The 23083-nt window shown below is 46.9% G+C and overlaps 1 protein-coding gene across 3 annotated transcripts; it reads left to right on the forward strand.

Moving 5' to 3' along the window:
• The first annotated feature begins 11549 nt into the window (after window positions 1-11549).
• On the forward strand, window positions 11550-19925 carry LOC134396237 (zinc finger protein 501-like). Of its 3 annotated transcripts, none has more exons than XM_063122657.1 (3): window positions 11550-11602; window positions 15635-15773; window positions 18625-19925. In XM_063122657.1, the coding sequence occupies exons 2-3, from the start codon at window positions 15701-15703 to the stop codon at window positions 19743-19745; spliced, it is 1194 nt and encodes a 397-aa protein (XP_062978727.1). In that variant the 5' UTR covers window positions 11550-11602; window positions 15635-15700; the 3' UTR covers window positions 19746-19925. The 3 variants fall into 3 exon arrangements, 2 of the variants coding, with proteins under 2 accessions (XP_062978727.1, XP_062978728.1); XM_063122658.1 differs by lacking the exon at window positions 11550-11602 and adding an exon at window positions 11887-11920; XR_010025255.1 differs by lacking the exon at window positions 11550-11602 and having other exon boundaries at window positions 15691-15843; window positions 18625-18658.
• The last annotated feature ends 3158 nt before the right edge of the window (window positions 19926-23083 follow it).

A 23083-nucleotide genomic window follows, 5' to 3' on the forward strand; every position in this document is an offset into this window, starting at 1 on the left:
TGTTTGTAGTATTGCTGAGCCAAGTATCCCCCATCTTGTAACTGTGCATTTGGTTTCCATTTCCTAAATGCAGAACTTGGCATTTATCCCTATTAAATTTCATCCTGTTGTTTTCAGCCCAGCGCTCCAGCCTATCAAGATCACTTTGAAGTTTGTTTCTGTCTTCCAGGGTATTAGCTATCCCACCCAATTTTGTGTCATCTGCAAATCTGATCAGCGTTCCCTGCACCGCCTCAGTGCAGGGAAGTTTGTTCACGTTTTAATTTAAAGTAAAGGCAGGAGATCTTGACAAACGAGAATAACAAGAAGAAAGAAAAACACTCTTGGACACCCCTCCGCCATTTCAGGTTAGTCAATCTACAGACATCCTTATTCATCAAAAATTACTTTGGTCAGTAAATGTTCCTCTTCCTTCTCCACTTCATCCTCACTGTGTTGAGTGTTCACCATGCTGTTTTCAGGGGTGGGTGCCGGAGCTGTGAACCCTTGGGGTATCCATTGCCTGTTCATGCGGACGAACGACAGAACCTCGGCGGTGCTGAGCGGGAGGCGCGCCAGATTCGCACTCAGATCAGGCACCGTGGCACGGAAAAGCTTCTTGGAACAGATGCCCGTGGGAGGGCAGGCAGCGTAGCGGAGGGCCACGAGGAAGAGGGACGGCCAGGCGTTGCGTTTCCGTTGCCAGTACACTAAGGGGTCCATATTAGCCCCGATGTGGTCTACGTAATCACGTGTGTAGGCCACCACCTCTTCCCTTGCCACCAGCGTGGCATCTGGTGGAGAACTGTTGCCTTGGGTACCGGGGAGGGGAGCCTTCGTCAAACCAAGCCTCACACACCACTTGGCCCAAATGCTGCTGGTCTCAGGTGACGATTGCGAAGAGGTGCTTCTGGCAAGAGGCACCGGGGGCGGGGGCTCTTCGTCCATCAGCAGATACCCTTCGGCAACACCGGCAGATTCATCCAAGGGCAGGTTTTTGAGACACACCTCCGCCGTCGTCAGCTGGACGACGTGCTCCTTCACCGCCCCGATTTGCCGGTCGGCGTCCCCTGCCAAAAACTTTGCCATGGAGTCCTTGAAACGAGGGTCGAGGAAACTGGCCGCCTGGTAGAGGACGTTTCCCCTGACCTCCCGCAAATGCCGGCTGTCGTTCACGGCCTGCAGCAAGTCGGATGCCAGGCGGGCAGCCTCCGTGCCTCCGTTCCCCTGTAAGCCGGTTTGATGCAAGAAATCCTTGATGTAGCCCTCAATGACATGGAGCAGAGGCAGGACGTGACCCAGGGTCGCGTTATCACTACGGAGGATGACGTTGACGGCTTCGTCAAAAACCTGAAGGAGCTGTACTACATCCCGGATCAGCCTCCAGTCTCCAGGGGTCAAATGGAACTCCCTGTTGTCAATCAGGCAATTGTCGACGGTGCACTGATGTTTGGATAGGTGCTGAAGCATGGAAAGAGTGGCATTCCACCCAACCGGTTCAGCCTCGTCCTGTCCCATCTGTTCTTGAAGGTGATCCTGCAGCGCCTGTATCTCGTTCGGAGAGCGGCGGGTTTGGGAAAAGTGTTTCAAGTGGCGGCGAACTTTCCGGGCCTTTTCCAGCATTTTCTCCACATCGGTGCCAACCTTCCCCAGCACCCCATCCACAATCAGGTCCAAGCAGCGGGCCACGCAAGGGATGGGAGGCAGGCCCGCATCCGTCACGGCCCATTCAACAGCCGCCCCGCCGTCACAAGCCACGCACCCCACTTCCCGGTGCAGAGGGTCCATCCACTTCCCGACGACCGCTTTCAACTCGCGGGAGATCCCCTCAGCGGTGTGGCTCTCCTCGAAGCCGCGTGCGACCAGGGCGGCGCGGCGCCTCACCAGAGTGCCGGCGGTGTCGGTGACCCAGTGAGCTGTCACCGTCATGTAGTCCTTCGTCTCTCCGCTGGTCCAGAGGCTGGCGGTGAGATGCACAACGGGGTCTACAGACAGCTCCAGGTCGCGCTGAAGCGCCGCTTTGATGGCATCCGCCAAGGCCGGGATAGCACAGGTCGAGAAGTAGGCACGGCCGGGTACCTGCCAGCCGGGTCGTAAGTGCTTCAGCATCCTTAGAAACGAAGGCTCTTCAACAGTCGAATAGGGCAGCATCCCTTCGGCCAGATACTCCGCTAGGAACTCGTTGTACTGTAAAGCCAACGGGTCGTATGGCGAAAGGTACTGGCTCCTCTCCAGCGGCTCGTCAATGGTCAGCCGTGACGGCGTGGACGCAGCGTGGGCACACTGCAGCGATGCCGGATGGAGGGTGGGCATCGCGTTACGAGGGGACTTCTCGACCGAGGCCATCCCTGAAGCCGCCACTGCCCCGCTTTTCTTTGGGGGCACGAGGAACGGGTGGTGGATCTGCAAGTGTTTGTGCATGGCGGAGGTGCCAACTCGCCCGCACCCCCCTTCCTTGCCGAGGCGAACCCGCACTCGGCAGCGGTTGCACACCACCACAAACCGGTCCCGGTTGTCGACGACAAAGTGCTCCCACACGTAAGACGTGGTCTTGCGGCGTTTGGGCCGCGAGGGGGCAGGCTCGGGTTCCCCACTGCAGACGCCCGACGTTGAGGCTCGGTTGCTCACGGGGAATTCCCTCGAGTTGATGATGGCGGCGGAGGCGGCAGCCATGCGATGGGTTGCTAGTGGGGGAAACCCTTGCTCTGGGGTGCTAGGCCCAGAGGCCGTGTCTTCTAGGTGATCAACCACGGAGGCCGCCTCCCCTTTGACGTCCTCCATCTTAAAGTCAACCATGAGGGGCTCAGAGTCAGAGAGCTCCGGGCACAGTGGCCCATCGGACTGGGGGTCCTCGGTTTTTATCCGCTCCCGAAAGAAGACGTGCTCTGCAAATGTTGAGTCCTCGCCTCTGGGGTGGCCTCTAAGCTGCCGGTAAGTCCTTGGGACCGTCTCCGGTACATCCATGGCACCAGCACCCGAGGCGATGGCTGAGCGGGTGAGACGCCTCATGGCTGGATGCTGGCAGGCCCAGGATGTTTCACCTGGATGGGATGAAGGAAAAGAGGAGGTAGGACAGCAGGCCGAGTGCGGATGTTAAGGGCGGATGTTAAGGGCCACACCCCGAGTGCGGATGTTAAGGGCCACACCCCAACAATGGTGAGTGAGAAGAGAGAGCAGGAGATGATGTTGATGATTTTATTATTGCACTTATTGCATTTATATATCCTGCCTTTTTTCCTCCAAGGAAAGCCCTACATGGTTTGGGTCCAGGCTACCTATGGGATAGGGGTCTGGAAACAAAGCCCTATGAAGAGAGACTGAAAGAACTGGGCATGTTTAGCCTGGAGAAGAGAAGATTGAGGGGAGACATGACAGCACTCTTCAAATACTTGAAAGGTTGTCACACAGAGGAGGGCCAGAATCTCTTCTCGATCCTCCCAGAGTGCAGGACACGGAATAACGGGCTCAAGTTAAAGGAAGCCAGATTCCAGCTGGACATCAGGAAAAATGTCCTGACTGTTAGAGCAGTACAACAATGGAATCAGTTACCTAGGGAGGTTGTGGGCTCTCCCACACTAGAGGCCTTCAAGAGGCAGCTGGACAACCATCTGTCGGGGATGCTTTAGGGTGGATTCCTGCATTGAGCAGGGGGTTGGACTCGATGGCCTTGTAGGCCCCTTCCAACTCTGCTATTCTATGATTCTCTGATTCTCTGATCGCCTTCTCCCGTACAATCCGCCCCGCAAACTCAGGTTCTCTGGGAAGAATCTACTTCAACTAGCAAAAACTAGATTAACAACTGTTACCCAGAGGACCTTCTCTTCTGCTGCTCCCAGACTGTGGAATGGCCTGCCGGAGGAGATTCGTCAACTTAACAGTCTACTAGCATTCAAGAAAACTATATTTATTTATTTATTTTATTACATTTATATACCGCCCCACAGCCGAAGCTCTCTGGGCGATTTACAACAATTAAAAATAGTAAGCATTAAAAGTATACAAAATTTAAAAACCATCAAAAACATAAAAAACAGTATAAAAACAACAGTATCCATTTAAAAACAACAATTCTGGGGTCCATTAAAAACAAACTTAACGTTGTTAAATGCTGTTAAAATGCCTGGGAGAAAAGTCTTGACCTGGTGCCGAAAAGATAACAACGTTGGCGCCAGGCGAGCCTCATCGGGAAGATCATTCCATAATTGGGGGGCCACCACTGAAAAGGCCCTCTCTCTTGTTGCCATCCTCCGAGCGGCCCTCGGAGTAGGCACCCGGAGGAGGACCTTAGATGTTGAGCGCAGTGTACGGGTAGGTTCATGTCGGAAGAGGCGTTCCATAGGTATTGTTATCTATAAAGACTGATCTCTTCCAGCATGCCTATCCACTGGAATTTAAAGATGTTTTTAGAATGTTTTTAGAATGTTTTTATGTTTTAATTGAGTATTATGTATTTTATCGTTTATTGTTGCTCCCCACCTCAATCAGAATGGAGAGGCAGGCAAGAAATTATTATTATTATTATTATTATTATTATTATTATTATTATTAGGCAGCATACATAATCCTCCTCCTCCTCTCCATTTTATCCTCACAACAACAACCCTATGAGGCGGGTTGGGCTGAGAGTGTGTGACTGGCCCAAAGACACCCAGTGGGTTTCCATGGCTGAGTGGGGACTAGAACCCGGATCTCCCAGCTCCCAGTCCATCACTTTAGCCTCTACGCCACACTGATGATGATTTATATTTATTTATATCCCACCTTTTTCCCAGTTCTGGGACTCAAGGCAGTTTACAAGATTAAAACATGTACAATTAAAACAGATAAATATAAATTACAAAAGTTAAAATAAAATTAAACCTACAGTAAAATTAAAAGATTAAAAAATTAAAATGTTAAAAAATTTAAAAAAAAAACTGTAACAGGTGAAAAGAGGGGTGTGTGTGGATCCAATACATTAACACGGGTCCAGTAGAGTTCCAAAAGCCTGCTGAAACAAAAAAGTTTTTGCCTGCCTCCGAAACTGTAGCACAGGGGGAGCCAAGCTAGACTCCCTGGGAAGGGAGTCCCAGAGCCTTGGGGCAGCCACCGAGAAAGCCCTCTCCCGTGTACCCATTAGACACGCCTGGGATGTTGGTGGGACTGAGAGAAAGGCCTCCCCAGAAGATCTCAGAGCACGGGCGGGCTGATAAGGGAGAATACGGTCTTTCAGATAACCTGGACCCGAGCCATAGAGGGCTTTATAGGTGATAACCAGCACTTTGAATTGTGCCTGGAAACGAACCGGAAGCCAGTGAAGCTGTTTTAAAAGGAGAGTTGTATGCTCCCTGTAACCACTACTGACTTGCTCCCTGTCTCTCTGCCTATCAAGCAAGCAAGTGTGATCCATGATGAGAAAGAGGATAAGGACCAGAGCAACTGGTGACAGTGGCCGTGAGAAGGCAGACTTACTGGGCGGGGTCCATGGAAGGTGTCTTGGCCAAAAGTCAAGGGGACTAGAATGTCAGAATCTTCCTAGGGAGTGCTATGAAGATTGAAAGCTAGATCTTGTGAGAACAAGTGGGGACTGCCACAAAATGTTGCAGCGTGGAACGCTGCCTCTTCAGGACCCCTTCCATTTCCGCCCCTCTGGTTTTCCCTCTCCACTGCCCCCCAACAATGAACTTGGTATTCCATGGCTGTTGACCGCATTCAGTCCTCTCTGTGCTGCTTCTGGGGTCTTCCCCACTTCAGGGTTCTCAGCAGCGTAAAGATACCTCCCCTTTGTGTGAGAGGGGGCCATTTGGGGCTATCAAAAGGAACGGCACTCAGCGCCTGAACGTTGGAGATAGCAGGAAGGACGGCGGTATGGAGCGTGCATGTTCAGAGGAAGTAGACTGCTGAGTACCATATCCTCGGTAGGGATAAGAGCCAGTGTGGCGTAGCGGCTAAAGTGTCAGACTGGGAGTTGGGAGATCCACGTTCTAGTCCCCACTTGGCCATGGAAACCCACTGGGTGACTTTGGGCCAGTCACAGACTCTCAGCCCAACCCACCTCACAGGGTTGTTGTTGTGCGGATAAAAATGGAGAGGAGGAGGATTATGTACGCCGCCTTGCGTTCCTCGGAGGAAAAATGGTGGGATATAAATGCAACAAATAATAAATAAACATGCCCTGCTTCCGGGCTTTGTGGAAGGTATGGGCCAGCCAGTGTTGAAGAAAGGATGCTGGACTTTGGCCTGATCCAACCCAGCTTTTCTTACATTTGTGTGAATTAATCGTGGGGAACCTGAGACCCCTAGACGTTGGTGGACTACAATTCCCATCAGCCCATGCCAGCACAGCCAACAGTGGGGAATAATGGGAGTTGTATTCCAACAAAGTTGCATTTTGCATGTTCAACATCCCTGGTATAATGGAAGTTAATAATAAATAATATTATTAATATTAATAACATTGATATATTAATAATAATATTAATCATTGTTGTTAATAACAATAATAATTTCATTTCTATACCGCTCCATACCCAAGGCTCTCTGGGCAGTTTACAACAATTCACTAAATTACAAAATACAACATCATAAAAACTGTCCAAAAAAATTAAGCATAGAAAAATTTAAACAGTGTAAACATCTAAAAACAATTCAAATAAACAATGTTTTCCCTAATAGGTCTGTCCTAAAATACCAGGCGTAGATGCCTCATCATGTACCATTAAGTGCCTCGGAGTAGAGGGTGGTCTTTACCTGGTGCCCACCAGGTGGGCATCAGTGGGGAGCTCATTCTACTGTACAGGGGCCACCACTGAGAAGGCCCTCTCCCTCTTTGCCACCTTCTGAGCCTCCCTTGGAGGTGGCACTTGGAGGCCCCCCCAGATGGGCACGTTCCGGTCAGAAGTGTTCTGTCAGGTATCATGGTCCTAATATGTGAATTTATGGTACGGATTAGCTCGAGACCCCTGAAATTCCCCTTTCAATACAACTGTTAAAGATACAGGAGCCCTGTCCTCCTTTTAATATGGTCACCCTAACATTAGGGGCAGGGTCTAAACATGCTTAGGATTGCACCCTAAGGTTGCAATCCCACATATGTCTACTCAGAGGTAAGCTCCATTGACTTCAGTGGGGCCTACTGCCAGGTACGTGGGTATAGGACTGTAGCCCAAATGTAATTTCTTAAAAATAAAGGAATACTTTCAAGGGGCCTATGGATTCCACCCATATTTTACTGTGAAGTAGGGGGAGGGGGATATATTAAATATATTGCCTTCTGTAGGGTGACCATATGAAAAGGAGGACAGGGCTCCTGTATCTTTAACAGTTGCATAGAAAAGGGAATTTCAGCAGGTGTCCTTTGTATATATGGAAAACCTGGTGAAATTCCTTCTTCAACACAACAGTTAAAGCTGCAGGAGCTATACTAGAGTGACCAGATTTAAAAGAGGGCAGGGCACCTGCAGATTTAACTGTTCTGATGAAGAGGGAATTTCACCAGGTTCTCCATATATACAAAGGACACCTGCTGAAATTCCCTTTTCTATGCAACTGTTAAAGATACAGGAGCCTGGTCCTCCTTTTCATATGGTCACCCTACCTTCTGTCAACAGCTAGAAATTTGCTTGATGTAATTTTCTTCCTTTTTTCTTGATATTTATATTTGGAAAATTAATCAAACATCTTTTTTTAAAAAAAGGAGAAAAGAAGCAAATTTAGACGGCTTTAAAGGGGATTAGGCAAAATGATGGAGGGTGGATATAGTATCTGCAACTGCTAGCCGTTATTAGTTCACAAAACCCCTGTAAATTCCCCCATTGATGCCAGTAACAGTGGGAGAGATCTAAACATGTTCTAACCAGGGATCCCCAACCTTTTTGCACCCGTGGGCACATTTGGGAATTTGTGGGCACCACCACAAAATGGCTCCCATGCAATTTGTGGCTAGTCACATAATGGCTGACCTTGGGGGTCTGGATAGACAGATGTGAGCTAAAGATGGCAGGGTGTGTGTGTGTGTGTGTTTTAAATATCAGAAGCTGGGAGATAGCAAAGCAAAGAGCCAGTGTGGTTTAGTGGTAGGGCTGGGAGTCGGGAGATCTGGGTTCTAATCCCCACTCGGCCATGGAAGCTCACTGGGTGACTCTGGGCCAGTCACAGACTCTCAGCCCAGCCTACCTCACAGGGATGTTGTTGTGAGGATAAAAATGGAGAGGAGGAGGATTATGTATGCCGCCTTGGGTTCCTTGGGAGGAAAAAAAGGCAGGATATAAATGCAATAAATAAATTAAATAAATAGAAGAGGTAAAGAAAGAGCGAGGCTAGAGGCTAGGAGGGAGGAGGAAGCAGTGAGCGAAAGAGGAGAGTGAAATAGCGAGGCAAATTTATTTATTTATTTATTTAAAGCATTTTTATAGCGCCGCCTCACCATTTCTGGCATCGAGGCGCTTTACAATAACATATAAAACAATTCAATTAAAACCCTCAACCCTCAAATGTGTAGAGGGATAGACTCTAGAGAGCAAGGCTAAATCCACCAATCTGGATGTCTTTAAAAGGGGGTTGGATAAATTCCTGGAGGCAAAGGCTATCCATGGCTACTAGCCCTGATGGTTGGGTGCCATCTCCAGTATTCGAGGCAATAAGCCTGTGTGCACCAGTTGCTGGGGAACATGGGCGAGAGGGTGCTGTTGCATCATGTCCTGCTTGTTCATCCCTGGCCGATGGCTGCTTGGCCACTGTGTGAACCGAGTGCTGGGCTAGATGGACCCTTGGTCTGATCCAGCCTCAGGGCACTTCTGATGTTAGAAAGTGAGAGAAAGAAGACTGTCCTAACATTGGGTGACCATATGAAAAGGAGGACAGGGTTCCTGTATCTTTAACAGTTGCATAGAAAAGGGAATTTCAGCAGGGGTTATTTGTATATATGGAGAACCTGGTGAAATTTCCTCTTCATCACAACAGTTAAAGCTGCAGGAGCTATACTACAGTGACCAGATTTAAAAGAGGGCAGGGCACCTGCAGCTTTAACTGGTGTGCTGAAGAAAAAATTTCACCAGGTTCTCCATATATACAAATGATACCTGCTGAAATTCCCTTTTCTATGCAACTGTTAAAGATACAGGAGCCCTGTCCTCCTTTTCATATGGTCACCCTACCTAACATTTTCCAAGGTTTTTTATTATTATTAAAATCATATTTTTTTAAGGCTGCAGGGAGTGGAAATTTATTTATTTATTTATTTATTTATTACATTTCTATACCACCCAATAGCTGGAAAGATTTGTGGGCGCCACTGGAGGTCCCCATGGGGGGCCACCTTGGGACCCCCCCCCCAATTCTACACGCAAGCCAGTCAGTGTATACGGTTCTGGACTAAATGGATGGAGGGTCTCGGTATAAGGCAGTTGCGAACCGCCCAGGGAGCTTCGGCTGTTGGGCGGTATAAAAATGCAATAAATAAATAAAATAAAAATAAAAATAAAACTTTCTGCCTGTGTTCCAATTTCATTCAGCCATTTATTCAGAACCATAAGGACTAGGGTCTTACTTTAGTTTTAGGCAAAGGGCAAATAACTCAGTGTTAGAGCCATGGGTCCAGTCCCCAGAAATCTCCAGGTAGGGCTGGAAAAATCCCTACCTGAAACTCTGGAGGAATCGCTGCCGGTCAGTGCAGATTTAGTTAGGAACCAATGGTCTGGCTCAGTACAAGGCAGCTATTTAGCTTGCAATATATTTTTCTCCCTCCTTGCAATTTCAGCTATTCTTCCCTTGCAGACAAAGCGCATCTCCTCTCTTTCAAGTGCCTCCCACCCGCCTCTCTCTGATGAGATTTGTTTTTAAGTTTGGGGTTTTTTTGGGGGGGGGGTGAGGGTTATGTTTCAGGGGGCTGGGGGGGGCATTTACTGCAGCTCTGACAAATGTTACAATTTCACATCACTCTACAATTCTAACAACAACAACATCAACAACAGTTTTGCATCTCTGCTTTTCACTAGTCCCTTTACCTGCTCCTTGTGCTACTCTTGAGAATCCCAAGCCGAAGGCATGTCTGCACTCTTGGATGGATTTAAGCAAAATAATAAGATGCTTATTTATTTTTAACGGTGCCCTGGCCTCTCTAGGAAGGGCCTTCTGGGGAAACTCTCGCCATTTAACCCCTTAGCTAGCTAGGCTGGTGTGATGGATACTGGCATGATGAACAGAAAAGGCCAAAGATGCCCCCCCACCCCAGTTCCTTACTCTTTCACACAGAGCTGTAGGAACAGCCAAAATAATTGGGTGACCATATGAAAAGGAGGACAGGGCTCCTGTATCTTTAACAGTTGCATAGAAAAGGGAATTTCAGCAGGGGTCATTTGTATATATGGAGAACCTGGTGAAATTTCCTCTTCATCACAACAGTTAAAGCTGCAGGAGCTATACTACAGTGACCAGATTTAAAAGAGGGCAGGGCACCTGCAGCTTTAACTGGTGTGCTGAAGAAAAAATTTCACCAGGTTCTCCATATATACAAATGATACCTGCTGAAATTCCCTTTTCTATGCAACTGTTAAAGATACAGGAGCCCTGTCCTCCTTTTCATATGGTCACCCGGGGAGCCCTATGCTCCTTGACTGGACACACCCAAGATGTGGACTTCTCCAAGTCATACATCTCTATGGCTGGGAGAGGTCTTGTATAAGTTGCGTGAGCATCGTTCCCAAACCAAAAGATTAATTTTTGCACAATGCATTTAAAGCCCTAAACGGCTAGGGGCCAGGCTATCTGAAGGAATGCCTCCTCCTGTATGTACCTGCCCGGACCCGAAGGTCATCCTCAGGGGTCCTTCTCCGCGAGCCCCTGCCAAAGGAAGTGAGGCAGGTGGCTACCAGGAGCAGGGCCTTCTCTGCTGTGGCACCCCGGCTGTGGAATGAGCTCCCTAAGGAGGTTCGCCTGGCACCTACACTATATTCTTTCAGATGCCAGGTGAAGACCGTTTTATTCTCTCAGCGTTTTAACAGTCTATAAATTCAATTTTAACTTTGCTGTTTTAAATTTGTATTTTAATTTTTTTTTATTTCTGCACTGCGGCTGATTTTTATCCTGGGTGTGCTTTTATATTGTATTTTATATCGTGTTTTTTAATACTGTTTTGTTTTATACTTTGAATGCTTTTAATTCGTGCGAACCGCCCAGAGAGCTTCGGCTATTGGGTGGTATAGAATCATAGAATAGCAGAGTTGGAAGGGGCCTACAAGGCCATCGAGTCCAACCCCCTGCTCAATGCAGGAATCCATAAAAATGCAATAAATAAATACATATTAAATCAATACATCAATAAATTATTGAACACCAGGGACCGATGAAGCTGAGAAGCTCCCCCTGGTGTGGGGTGGGTGTTTTTGGGTTTTTTAAGCATTGAGACAAATAAGGGTTAAATCGACAGAGTTCGAAAGCCTAGAGGGGCTTGGCAAAGAACCACCACCATATAGACCCGCACAAAAAAACCAACCCCACACCTATCTGAAAGAGGCGGGGAGATGCAAATAGTGATGTCCCTTCCTGTTCTGTTATTGGGCGGAGCTCCAGCCACTGGTTCTAGCCCGGAGGAGCAGCTGTAGCATCTGCAAACGTTTAAAGAATTGGTGGCCATCTCAAAGAAGGGGTGGGTGTGAGTTAAATGGGTGCAAGGGGAAGGGTTTGCTCTGCTGATCCTCGCAAAAACTGGGTGTTGGGGGGGCCTGTGATTTCATTTCCCCATTCATCCTTCCCCCACCTTGCTCACTGTGACTTATGAGACGGTCAGGAAGAATGATTATGCTACTTTAAGGGTTGCAACTTTTAAAATTTATTACACCCCTATTAAATCTGGGGTGGGGACACGTGTGTTAATCATGCTTGACATTTGTATGGTAGCTCTTTGAGTGTTCAAAAGCGCATCGCGTGCATTTTCTGCGTGTAATCTCTACAACAACCTTGCAAGGTAGGTCAGTACGATTATCCTCCGCAGTGCAAATGAGGAACCTGGGGGTGAGGAGGGGTTGGGTAGGGTGACCCTATGAAAAGGAGGGCAGGGCTTCTGTATCTTTAACAGTTGCATAGAAATAGGGTGACCCTATGAAAAGGAGGGCAGGGATCCTGTATCTTTAACAGTTGCATAGAAATAGGGTGACCCTATGAAAAGGAGGGCAGGGCTCCTGTATCTTTAACAGTTGCATAGAAATAGGGTGACCCTATGAAAAGGAGGACAGGGCTCCTGTTTCTTTAACAGTTGCATAGAAATAGGGTGACCCTATGAAAAGGAGGGCAGGGATCCTGTATCTTTAACAGTTGCATAGAAATAGGGTGACCCTATGAAAAGGAGGTCAGGGCTCCTGTATCTTTAACAGTTGCATAGAAATAGAGTGACCATATGAAAAGGAGGACAGGGCTCCTGTTTCTTTAACAGTTGCATAGAAAAGGGAATTTCAGCAGGTGTCATTTGTATATATGGAGAACCTGGGGAAATTCCCTCTTCATCACCACAGTTAAAGCTGCAGGAGCTGAGCAGGGGGTTGGACTCGATGGCCTTGTAGGTCCCTTCCAACTCTGCTATTCTATGATTCTAGAGTGACCAGTTTTAAAAGAGGGCAGGGCACCTGCAGCTTTAACTGTGGTGATGAAGAGGGAATTTCACCAGGTTCCCCATATATACAAATGACACCTGCTGAAATTCCCTTTTTGATACAACTGTTAAAGAGACAGGAGCCCTGTCCTCCTTTTCAGAGGGTCACCCTAGGGTTGGGTTCATTTCAGAGGTGAGATATGAACTGTTTTAAAAATTATTTTTGATGTTTAATATTGTATTATGCTGATACTTTTGTTGTGTGTGTGTGTGAGAGAGGGAGAGGAGTGGAGTGGAGTGTGTGTTTTAAAAATTAATTTATTGGGGGAGTTTATTGCTCATTTTTAGTTCTAGGATCGTAAACTTCTGAGAGTATTTGCCAGCTGGGTGGTGTACAAATACAATTGCTAAATACACTGGGCACTTTCCAATTCACGACTCAGTCTCATGTAGTGCAATCTTTTATGAGTCTACTCAGAAGTAAGTCCCAATAAATTTAATGGGACTTATTCCCGGGTAAATAGGTAGAGGATTGTAGCCTTAGGGTGCGATCCTATGCATGTTTAGGCAGAAAAAGTCATTTTATTTATTCCATATTTATACTGCCCAACAGCCTAAGCTGTCTGGGCAGTTTAACAACTAAAACCATAAAATCCAGATTAAAATTTTAAAATGTCATAAAACCAGAATAAATTACAGTCCAGGGAAGGCTTGTTTAAAAAGATATGTTTTTGGGAGGCGTTTAAAAGTTTATTACATTTTCCGCCTCCTTAACCGCACGAGGGAGGGTTTTCCAGAGGGTGGGGGCGGCGACAGAGAAGGCCATGTTGGGATGACGAGCAGGGCCTCCTCTGAAGTTTGTAAATGACGCCTGGGTGTATATAAGGGAAGGTGGTCTGCTATGTCCTACAACTCCCAGCATTCCTCAGCTGGCCCTGTTGGCTGGGAAATGCTGGGAGTTGTAAGACTTGTTGCTTGCTGGGGAATGCTGGGAGTTGTAGGACTTGTTCCTGACTGGGGAATCCTGGGAGTTGTAGGACTTGTTCCTGACTGGGGAATGCTGGGAGTTGTAGGAATTGTTCCTGACTGGGGTTTCAAGAAAGCTGATTTTAATCCACGCAGAGACTTGTGTGGTAGAGCAAATTAGGGGTAGGCCATCGGTGCCTTCCAGATGATTTGGACTACAACTCCCATCAGCTCTAGCCAGCATAGCCAAGGGTGAGCAATTCTGGGAGTTGCAGTCGAAAAAAATTTGCATGTTCCTGGGAGAAACGAACAAGGAAGGGAGACCAAAATGGTGGAGAGTTCTGATCTTCAAATAGGAGGATCTGGGAACCCTAAGAACATCAGAAGAGCCCTGCTGGATCAGACCAAGGGTCCAGCTAGTCCAGCATCCTGTTCACACAGGGGCCAACTGACTGCCCATGAGGAACCCACAAGCAGGACATGAGTGCAACAGCACCCTATGGTCCATGTTCCCCAGTAATTGGTTTACATAGGTAGACTGCCTCTGATACTGGAGGTTGCATGTAGCCATCAGGACTAGCAGCCATTGACAGCCTTGTCCTCCTTGAATTTGTTTAACCCCCTTTGCAAGCCATCCAAATTGGGGGCCATCGCCACATCTTGTGTTAGCAAATTCCATAGTTTAGCTCTGTGCTGTGTGAAGAAGTCGTTCCTTTGATCTGTCCTGAATCTCCCACCCATCAGCTTCATGAGGTGACCCCTTTGAGTTCTAGTATTATAAGAAAATGCCTCCCTCGCCACATTCTCCACTCCAGGCATAATTTTGTACCCCTCTATCAGGTCTCCCCTTAGGCTCCTTTTTTCCGAGCTAAACAATCCCAGCTGTTCTAACCTTTCCTCATAAGTGAGATGTTTTTAAAGCCCTCTTAAAACCAGCCCTCAGGGGAGCCAATCGTATATCTCTTTGTGGATGGGGAATCCACATAGGGCAGGCGCTAACACAGAGAATGCCCTGTCTCTATTCACCACCAACTTCCTGATCTTGGTGGTGGGCCATGTAGTAGAGCTTCCGAAGATGACCTTAAAATCCAGGAAGCTTCATAGTTGGTGGTCCTTCAGAAACCTGGTGCAGGGTTTCTGAAGGTTTCTGAAGGTGCAGGGAACGCTTATCAAATTTGCAGATGACACAAAATTGGGTGGGATAGCTAATACCCTGGAAGACAGAAACAAATTTCAAAGCGATCTTGATAGGCTGGAGTGCTGGGCTGAAAACAACAGAATGAAATTTAATAGGGATAAATGCCAAGTTCTACATTTAGGAAATAGAAACCAAAGGCACAGTTACAAGATGGGGGATACTTGGCTCAGCAATACTACAAACGAGAAGGATCTTGGAATTGTTGTAGATCACAAGCTGAATAAGAGTCAACAGTGCGATATGGCTGCAAGAAAGGCCAATGCTATTTTGGGCTGCATTAATAGAAGTATAGCTTCCAAATCATGTGAGGTAATGGTTCCTCTCTATTCGGCCCTGGTTAGGCCTCATCTAGAGTATTGCGTCCAGTTCTGGGCTCCACAATTCAAGAAGGATGCAGACAAGCTGGAGCGTGTTCAGAGGAGGGCAACCAGGATGATCAGGGGTCTGGAAACAAAGCCCTATGGAGAGAGACTGAAAGAACTGGGCATGTTTAGCCTGGAGAAGAGAAGATTGAGGGGAGACATGATAGCACTCTTCAAATACTTGAAAGGTTGTCACACAGAGGAGGGCCAGGATCACTTCTCGATCCTCCCAGAGTGCAGGACACGGAATAACGGGCTCAAGTTAAAGGAAGCCAGATTCCAGCTGGACATCAGGAAAAACTTCCTGACTGTTAGAGCAGTACGACAATGGAATCAGTTACCTAGGGAGGTTGTGGGCTCCCCCACACTAGAGGCCTTCAAGAGGCCGCTGGACAACCATCTGTCAGGGATGTTTTAGGGTGGATTCCTGCATTGGACTGGATGGCCTTGTAGGCCCCTTCCAACTCTGCTATTCTATGATTCTATGATTCAATGAACCTTCAAGCACAGAATGTTCTGTAAGATTAATTCAATTAATTCAATTTAATTAATTAATTACCATTTCAGGAGGTCGTTTTCATTTTGCCCAGGTGGAGTGTTCTACGTACACTTTGCAGCTGAACCAAAGAGGTCATGCAGGAGAATTTGGAGACTGCCACCATTCCAGGTCCAGATTCTTTACAGCGCTCTGCACATGCTGAAAGAGGTATGCAGAAAACTGAAACTTTCTGGGCCAAAGGAGACAGAAAAAGAAATGGGTTCACCAAACTTTTTAGGTTGGTGTGCACAATTTGGAATTTTTGAGTGAGTGTCGTGGGTGCGCTCACAAAATGGCTGCCATGGGGGAGGGCATGCCGTTCATAAAATGGCTGCCGGGGTGGTCACGGCTGGTCACAAAACACTAATTTCACAGAAGGCAAACTGCTGAGACTAAAAGGAAAACAATTATGTAACGCACAGGACACACAACTACTAAACTTATAATAATATACAAAACTGGGGTGAGAGGGTTTTTAAAAAAATCTTTTATCACATTCCTGCATTGAGCAGGGGGTTGGACTAGATGGCCTTGTAGGCCCCTTCCAAATCTGCTATTCTATGATTCTATGATTTTTTTTTATCGCCTATAACAATTATTTAAATTCTATACACCTCCCCTACAAGGGAAGGTTACATCAACTGGGATTGTGTAGCTTGGAAAAAGGAGGCTAAGGGGAGAAGTGACAGAGGTGTACAAAATTATGCAAGGGGTGGAGAATGTGGACAGGGAGACATTTTCCTCCCTCTCTCAAAATACTAGAACCCCAAGGGGTCATCCCATGAAGCTGATGGGTGGGAAATCCAGGACAAATAAAAAGGAAGGACTTCTTCACACAGTGCAGAGTTAAGCTATGGAACTCACTACCACAAGATGTAGTGATGGCCACCCATTTGGATGGCTTTAAAAGGGGGTTGGATAAATTCCTGAAGGCAAAGGCTATCTATGGCTACTAGCCCTGATGGTTGTGTGCTATCTCCAGCATTGGAGGCAGTAAGCCTGTGTGCACCAGTTGCTGGGGAACATGGGTGAGGAGGGTGCTGTTGCACCATGTCCTGCTTGTTCATCCCTGGCTTTAAAAGGGGGTTGGATAAATTCCTGGAGGAGAAGGGTATCAATGGCTACTAGCCCTGATGGCTGTGTGCTATCTACAGTATTCGAGGCAGTAAGCCTGTGTGCACCAGTTGCTGGGGAACATGGGTGGGAGGGTGCTGCTGCACCATGTCCTGCTTTGTTGTTCCCTGGCCGACAGCTTTTTGGCCACTGTGTGAACAGAGTGCTGGACTAGATGGACCCTTGGTCTGATCCAGCTGGGCCCTTCTGATGTTCTTAACATCATCACTGAGGCTGAGATAACATCATTACAGATACGGCTGAATAAGAAGTGTTCCCTCACCCCCAGTTTTGTATGTTATTATAAGTTTAGCACTTGTGTGCCCTGTGCATTACATAATTGTTTGACTTTGTCAACTGCTGCCTCCTACATTGTTTTCTGAGGCCAAAAGGAAGCCAACTTGCCCCAGAGCCTAAATTCAAACCAGGCTTGGGGTTTCAGGTCCAAAACACAATGCAACTCCTTAGAACCCAAATAAAGATGACACTTCCTTAATTAAAATTGTATTAATTGGAAAAAAAAGTTAAATAAAATGAAAATCAAGAAAGACAGAGAGTGTGTTGGGGACCAAGATAGTGTTTGCGTGCATATTGTGCAACACGTTGGAAATCTGTGTAATAAGGACACAAGAAGCGCCATGTTGGATCAGACCAAAGGCCTAGCTACTCCAGCTTTCGGTTGCCATAGTGACCAACCAGCTGCCCCAATGGGAGGCCCACAAGCTAGGCATGAGTGCAACAGCACCCTCCCAACCATGTTCCCCAACAATTGATGTACACAGGCATACTGCTTCTGATGCTGAAGGTAGTGCATAGCCATCAGGGCTACTAGCCATTGATAGCCTTCTCCTCCAGGAATTTATCCAACCCCCTTTTACAGCCATCCAAGATGGTGGCCATCACTACATCTTGTGGTAGTGAGTTCCATAGGTTAGCTGTGGAGATGAATGAAATCGGCTGCATCGTTTGTTCATTCATCTTTTCCCTTCACTGATAAAGCAGGCATGGGGTTCTTTTTTAACCAGGGATGGGGGTTGGACGTTGTCAACACACAATGCAAAATGGGTTTAAGAGAGCCTGTAAATTCAGATGGAGCTACCGTAAAACAAACTTTAAAAACATATGATAAAATAACTAATCCGTATTACAAAACGTAAAACAGTAATTGTAAAGATTTAGTTATATAGCAAACAGTCAAACCATTGGTACATTTTTTTTAAAAAAAAAATCAGTTTATAACAATGTTGGAGGGATGGCTAACCTGAGGTCTTTTTCTTGAGCTGCTTGTTTTCTCAGTGCAGGGAATTCTGTTAATATTGGGAGAGCATTCAAATCCTTCGCCGCACCCAGTCTGAATAGGACTGTCTGGAAATTAACATGTTGCACAGGACAGCTGATGGTGCGTTTTGTTTCTTAAGCTAGTGAACATCTCAAGGTCTGATGGGAGAAAATTCCATAGGCAAATGACGCAGTTGATGAAAAAACTTTACTTCTTTTTTGCCACTCCTGAATGTATGGCCAATCAGCTTCATTGAGAAGAAACGCCCTTCCCCTTGCCACCGAAATCCGGCCTATCCATTGCAGGAAAATGTGCTATTCCTTCAAAAGTGTGATTTGTGCCCTATTTTCACACTAGCATGTCCTTTGTTTATTTGATTATTTGGTGTACGTCCTCTGGATTCTGTGTACAGCTCTTAAAAAAATAATTAATTAGGGACAAAGGATGGGCATTTAGACCTCCATGTGGAAAACTAGCATATTGGGGGAGAAAGCTCAAAATCTTTCCCCTGACATGCTAGCTTTCTGCCTGCAGGGATTTAATTTATTTTTAGCAAGGGCGAAAACAGAGTCTGAAGAAAAGCAGACGTGGATTTGGCGCATTATTTCTTTTCTTTTCTTATTCTAGTGGAAGTGGACCCCCTTGAAACGTTCAGAGGAGGGTGCCCTGAAGAGAAAGTGACCTTTCTTCCTCAGCAAAAGCCAGAGACACAGCAGAGAAGCCATCTGTTGGAGGGGGTGGGAAAATCTCTACCTTGCTGGGGAAGCTCTGAGGGCCTTAGTGAACCTACTGTCCAACAGAGAATCCCCACAGGAGAGATCCAAGAGAAGCAAACTGAGAGCAGTAAAGACCACAGCTGGCGGCCCGACTTTGTGATAAGCAGGAGACACCCTAAAAAACGGGACAAGCCGTATAAATGCTCTGAGTGCGGCAAAAGTTTTAGTGTGAGCTCGGACATTATCCGGCATCAGAGAATCCACACGGGAGAGAAGCCGTACAAATGCCTGACGTGCGGGAAAGGCTTCAACCAGAACTCCCACCTCACTGCACATCAGAGAACCCACACGGGCGAGAAACCATACAAATGCTGGGAGTGCGGGAAGAGCTTCAGCCTGAGCTCAGACTTCACCAGGCACCAGAGAATCCACACAGGAGCAAAGCCGTATAAATGCTCTGAGTGTGGGAAGGGTTTCATTCAGAAGTCGCACTACATTACGCACACAAGGAACCACACGGGGGAAAACCCGTTCAAATGCCCCGAGTGCGGGAGAGGATTCACTTCCAGTACACTCCTCATCAGACACCAGAGAATCCACACGGGCGAGAAGCCATTCAAATGCTCCTTCTGCGACAAGAGGTTCTGTGCCAGTTCGAACCTGGTCACACACATGCGGACACATACTGGGGAGAAGCCCTTTAAGTGCCTGGAGTGCGGGAAGAGCTTCAGTCAGAAATCCACCCTGATCGCTCACGAGAGAACGCACACGGGCGAGAAACCGTACAAGTGCTGGTGCGGTAAAATGTTCAGCAAGAGCTCCGACCTCCTCGCTCACGAGAGAACCCACACGGGAGAGAAGCCGTACATCTGCCCGAGCTGCGGCAAAAATTTCCGGATGAGCTCACACCTCATCAGGCACCAACGGATTCACACGGGAGAGAAACCGTATAAGTGTTCGGAGTGCGGAAGGAGCTTCAGCGCCAGTTCTCACCTTATCAGACATCAGAAAATCCACCTGGGAGGAAACTGACAAACAAGCAAAGGCCCAATTCTACCACCCTGCTCCAAAATAAAATATCCCACCGCTGACACAAGGCAGGATGCAATTTTGCGCAATTTCTTGGAAGTTCCATTCATTGAAGTCAATGGAGTTTACTTCCAAATTAGCATATTTTTGGATTGCTGTATTGGGGTGTGCTGGGCCGCAATCTTCCCCCCCCTCCCCAATCTGTGGGCTTGTATTAATAAGGTGAATGTGTTATGTAGAGTGTGGGAAGAACTTTGGACAGATATCTGTCCTAATTTCACACCTGGGGAGAGAAAACATACCCAGGATCTGCCTTCCGTAAGGAAGGGTTCAGTTTGTGGAATGTCGCTTGGCCCAGTTTTGGAGGGACCCCCTTGCCCCACACCACAACTCACCTCATTCAGTAGGGGGCCCTGACTCTCTAGTTTTTTTAGGGGACTGGAGGGGTTGTCCTGGGCAGGAGGGTGCCAGGAAGCCCACTTCCTCTAGTATAAATCTGGATCAACCTGTTCATACGGGTGAGCCCCATACCTAGAATCCTAGAATAGTAGAGTTGGAAGTGGCCTATAAGGCCTTCGAGTCCAACTCCCTGTTCAATGCAGGAATCCACCTTAACACAATTAGGGTGCTTAGCCCTCAACCACAAAAACTCACATTTAAAGTGGAAAATAAACGAACATTTTTATATATTTCTGCTGTGGGTGAATCATATTTGCAACAGCCCTCCGTATGCTGCCTGAAGATACTATTATATAATGGTCGTAATCAAACAATGCAAAAAAATTAATATGCTCCTCTTGTTGATACACAACCTTGAACGCGTAGAAATAAAGCTGTTGAATCCACGCTTTAACGCAGTAAAGCAAAGCCTCCAACAAGGCGGAAGCCTTCAATGCGTAGGTAAATCAAAAATAGATCATACCGGAATAATATACAATATAGACATTAATAAAAGGAAAGTAGACAGATTCACAGAGGATAAGGTGATAGTTGCCTGTATACGCTATACCTCCAGAATCAGATTTTGGGGATGCCGGGGAGCAACATTGGGAAAGGTCTTTGGCTTATATTCTGCTTGTGGGCTTCATGGAATCATAGAATAGCAGAGTTGGAAGGGGCCTATAAGGCCATCCAACCCCCTGCTCAATGCAGGAATCCACCCTAAAGCATCCCTGACAGATGGTTGTCCAGCTGCCTCTAGAAGGCCTCTAGTGTGGGAGAGCCAACTTCCCTAGGTAACTGATTCCATTGTCGTACTGCTCTAACAATCAGGAAGTTTTTCCTGATATCCAGCTTCATGGAATCATAGAATAGCAGAGTTGGAAGGGGCCCACAAGGCCATCAAGTCCAACCCCCTGCTCAATGCAGGAATCCACCCTAAAGCATCCCCGACAGATGGTTGTCCTGCTGCCTCTTGAAGGCCTCTAGGGTGGGAGAGCCCACCACCTCCCTAGGGAACTGGTTCCACCTCGGTATCTTCCCCAAATGTGGCAGACCCAAGGCCTATCCAGTCCAGCATTTTGTTCCCACAACGGCCAACCAAGTGCCCCAGCGGGAAACCCACCGATAGGACCTGAGCCCCACAGCGTCCTCCTGCTCCTGTTTACCAGCAACTGTTAGACAGGGACAAACTGCCTCTGATACTGGAGGTCATATTTAACCATCAGGATCTGTATAATAGCCGCTGACAGCCCTCTCCCCCATGAATTTATGCAATCCCCATCACTAGCCCTCCCAAGTATTATTATTATTTATGTAGCACCATCAGTGTACATGGTGCTGTACAGAGTAAAACAATAAAATAGCAAGACCCTGCCGCATAGGCTTACATTCTAATTAAATCGTAATAAAACAATTAGAAAGGGAAGAGAATGCACCAAACAGGCACAGGGTAGAGTAACAGTATAAAAGTCAGATCAAAATCAAGTTCTAAAAGCTTTAGAAAAAAAAGTTTTTAGCTGAGCTTTAAAAACTGCGATTGAACTTGTAGTTCTCAAATGTTCTGGAAGAGCGTTCCAGGCGTAAGGGGCAGCGGAAGAAAATGGACGAAGCCGAGCAAGGGAAGGAGAGACCCTTGGGCAGGTGAGAAACATGGCATCAGAGGAGCGAAGAGCACGAGCGGGGCAATAGTGTGAGATGAGAGAGGATGTAGATGGCCATCACTATTTATTTATTTAAAACATTTATATCCTGCCCTATATCATTAAGATCTCAGAGCGGCGTACAGATAAAAGCATACAGTATGAAACAATAAATATGCACAGTTAAAAACAAATTTAACCATGATCCAAGTTAAAACAATATATAATTTAAAAGCAGTTAAAACCATGTGCCATCTTAGTGAGTTTAACCATCAAAGGTTTTGTTAAAAAGCCGTGTTTTTACTTGGCGTCGAAATGAAAACAGTGTTGGTGCCAATCGGGCCTCCACTAAATCTTCATGAAGCTCTCTGGGTCACCTTGGACCAGTTCATCTCTGTCTCTCAGCTTAACCCACCTTGCAGGGTCGTTTTGAAGATGGAGTGGGAGAACTCTGTATTCCACCTGAGGTCCTTCGGAGGAAGAGTGGGATAAAAAGAAGGAAAGATAATGTATCGGTGTTAAACTAGGAACGTAGGAAGCTGCCTTATTACACGGAGTCAGAACGTTGGTCCATCTAGCCTAGGATTGTCGACACTGACTGGAAGCCGTGGTTCTCCCGGGTTTCAGGCAGGGATTTTTCCAGCCCTGCTTGGCGACGCTGGGGTTGGAACCTAGCACGGGTTCTATTGCTGAGTTATTGCCCCTTACTTTAAAATAAAGTAAGGTTCCAGTCCTCATCGTTCTGGATTAAGGGGCTGAATTAAATTTGAAACACAGAAAGCTGCCTTCGACTGTCAGAGCCTTCGTCCATTGGTGACACTGACTGGCAGCCGCTCGCCAGAGTTTGAGGCAGAAATTTTTTCAGCCCTACTCGGAGATGGCAGGGATCGAACCCATGACCTCCAAATGCAAATCAGAGACTTTACCATTGAACCACAGGCCCTCCCCTTTTTGCAGCCGTCCTATAGCAGTTTCACTCTGGAGAAACCATGAAGTGACCACTCTGGGAAACCTACATACAATGTTCTGTGTCCCCATCGGTGGTTTAAAAAATTAAATAAATAGAAACTTGGGTTGGGGTGTTTTGCTTTGTTGAACCCTGTATGAACACATCAGTTCCGAATGAAAAGAAATCCCTCCCACCCCCTGCAAAATCCCCATATGTAGCAGAAAGCAGTTATTTTGACAATCACCCAAATTTCCCTAGGGGAAGCCAGACAAATTTATATATAAATGGAGAAAAACAAACTCCATAGTAGG

Source organism: Elgaria multicarinata, chromosome 3 (genome assembly GCF_023053635.1).
Source record: "Elgaria multicarinata webbii isolate HBS135686 ecotype San Diego chromosome 3, rElgMul1.1.pri, whole genome shotgun sequence".
Taxonomy (NCBI): domain Eukaryota; kingdom Metazoa; phylum Chordata; class Lepidosauria; order Squamata; family Anguidae; genus Elgaria; species Elgaria multicarinata.

Coding starts and splice junctions, on each gene's coding strand:
- LOC134396237 (XM_063122657.1), top strand. CDS start 15,701: ATGCAGGAGAATTTGGAGACTGCCACCATTCCAGGTCCAGATTCTTTA. Junction 15,774..18,624: donor CTCTGCACATGCTGAAAGAG/GTATGCAGAAAA, acceptor TTCTTATTCTAG/TGGAAGTGGACCCCCTTGAA.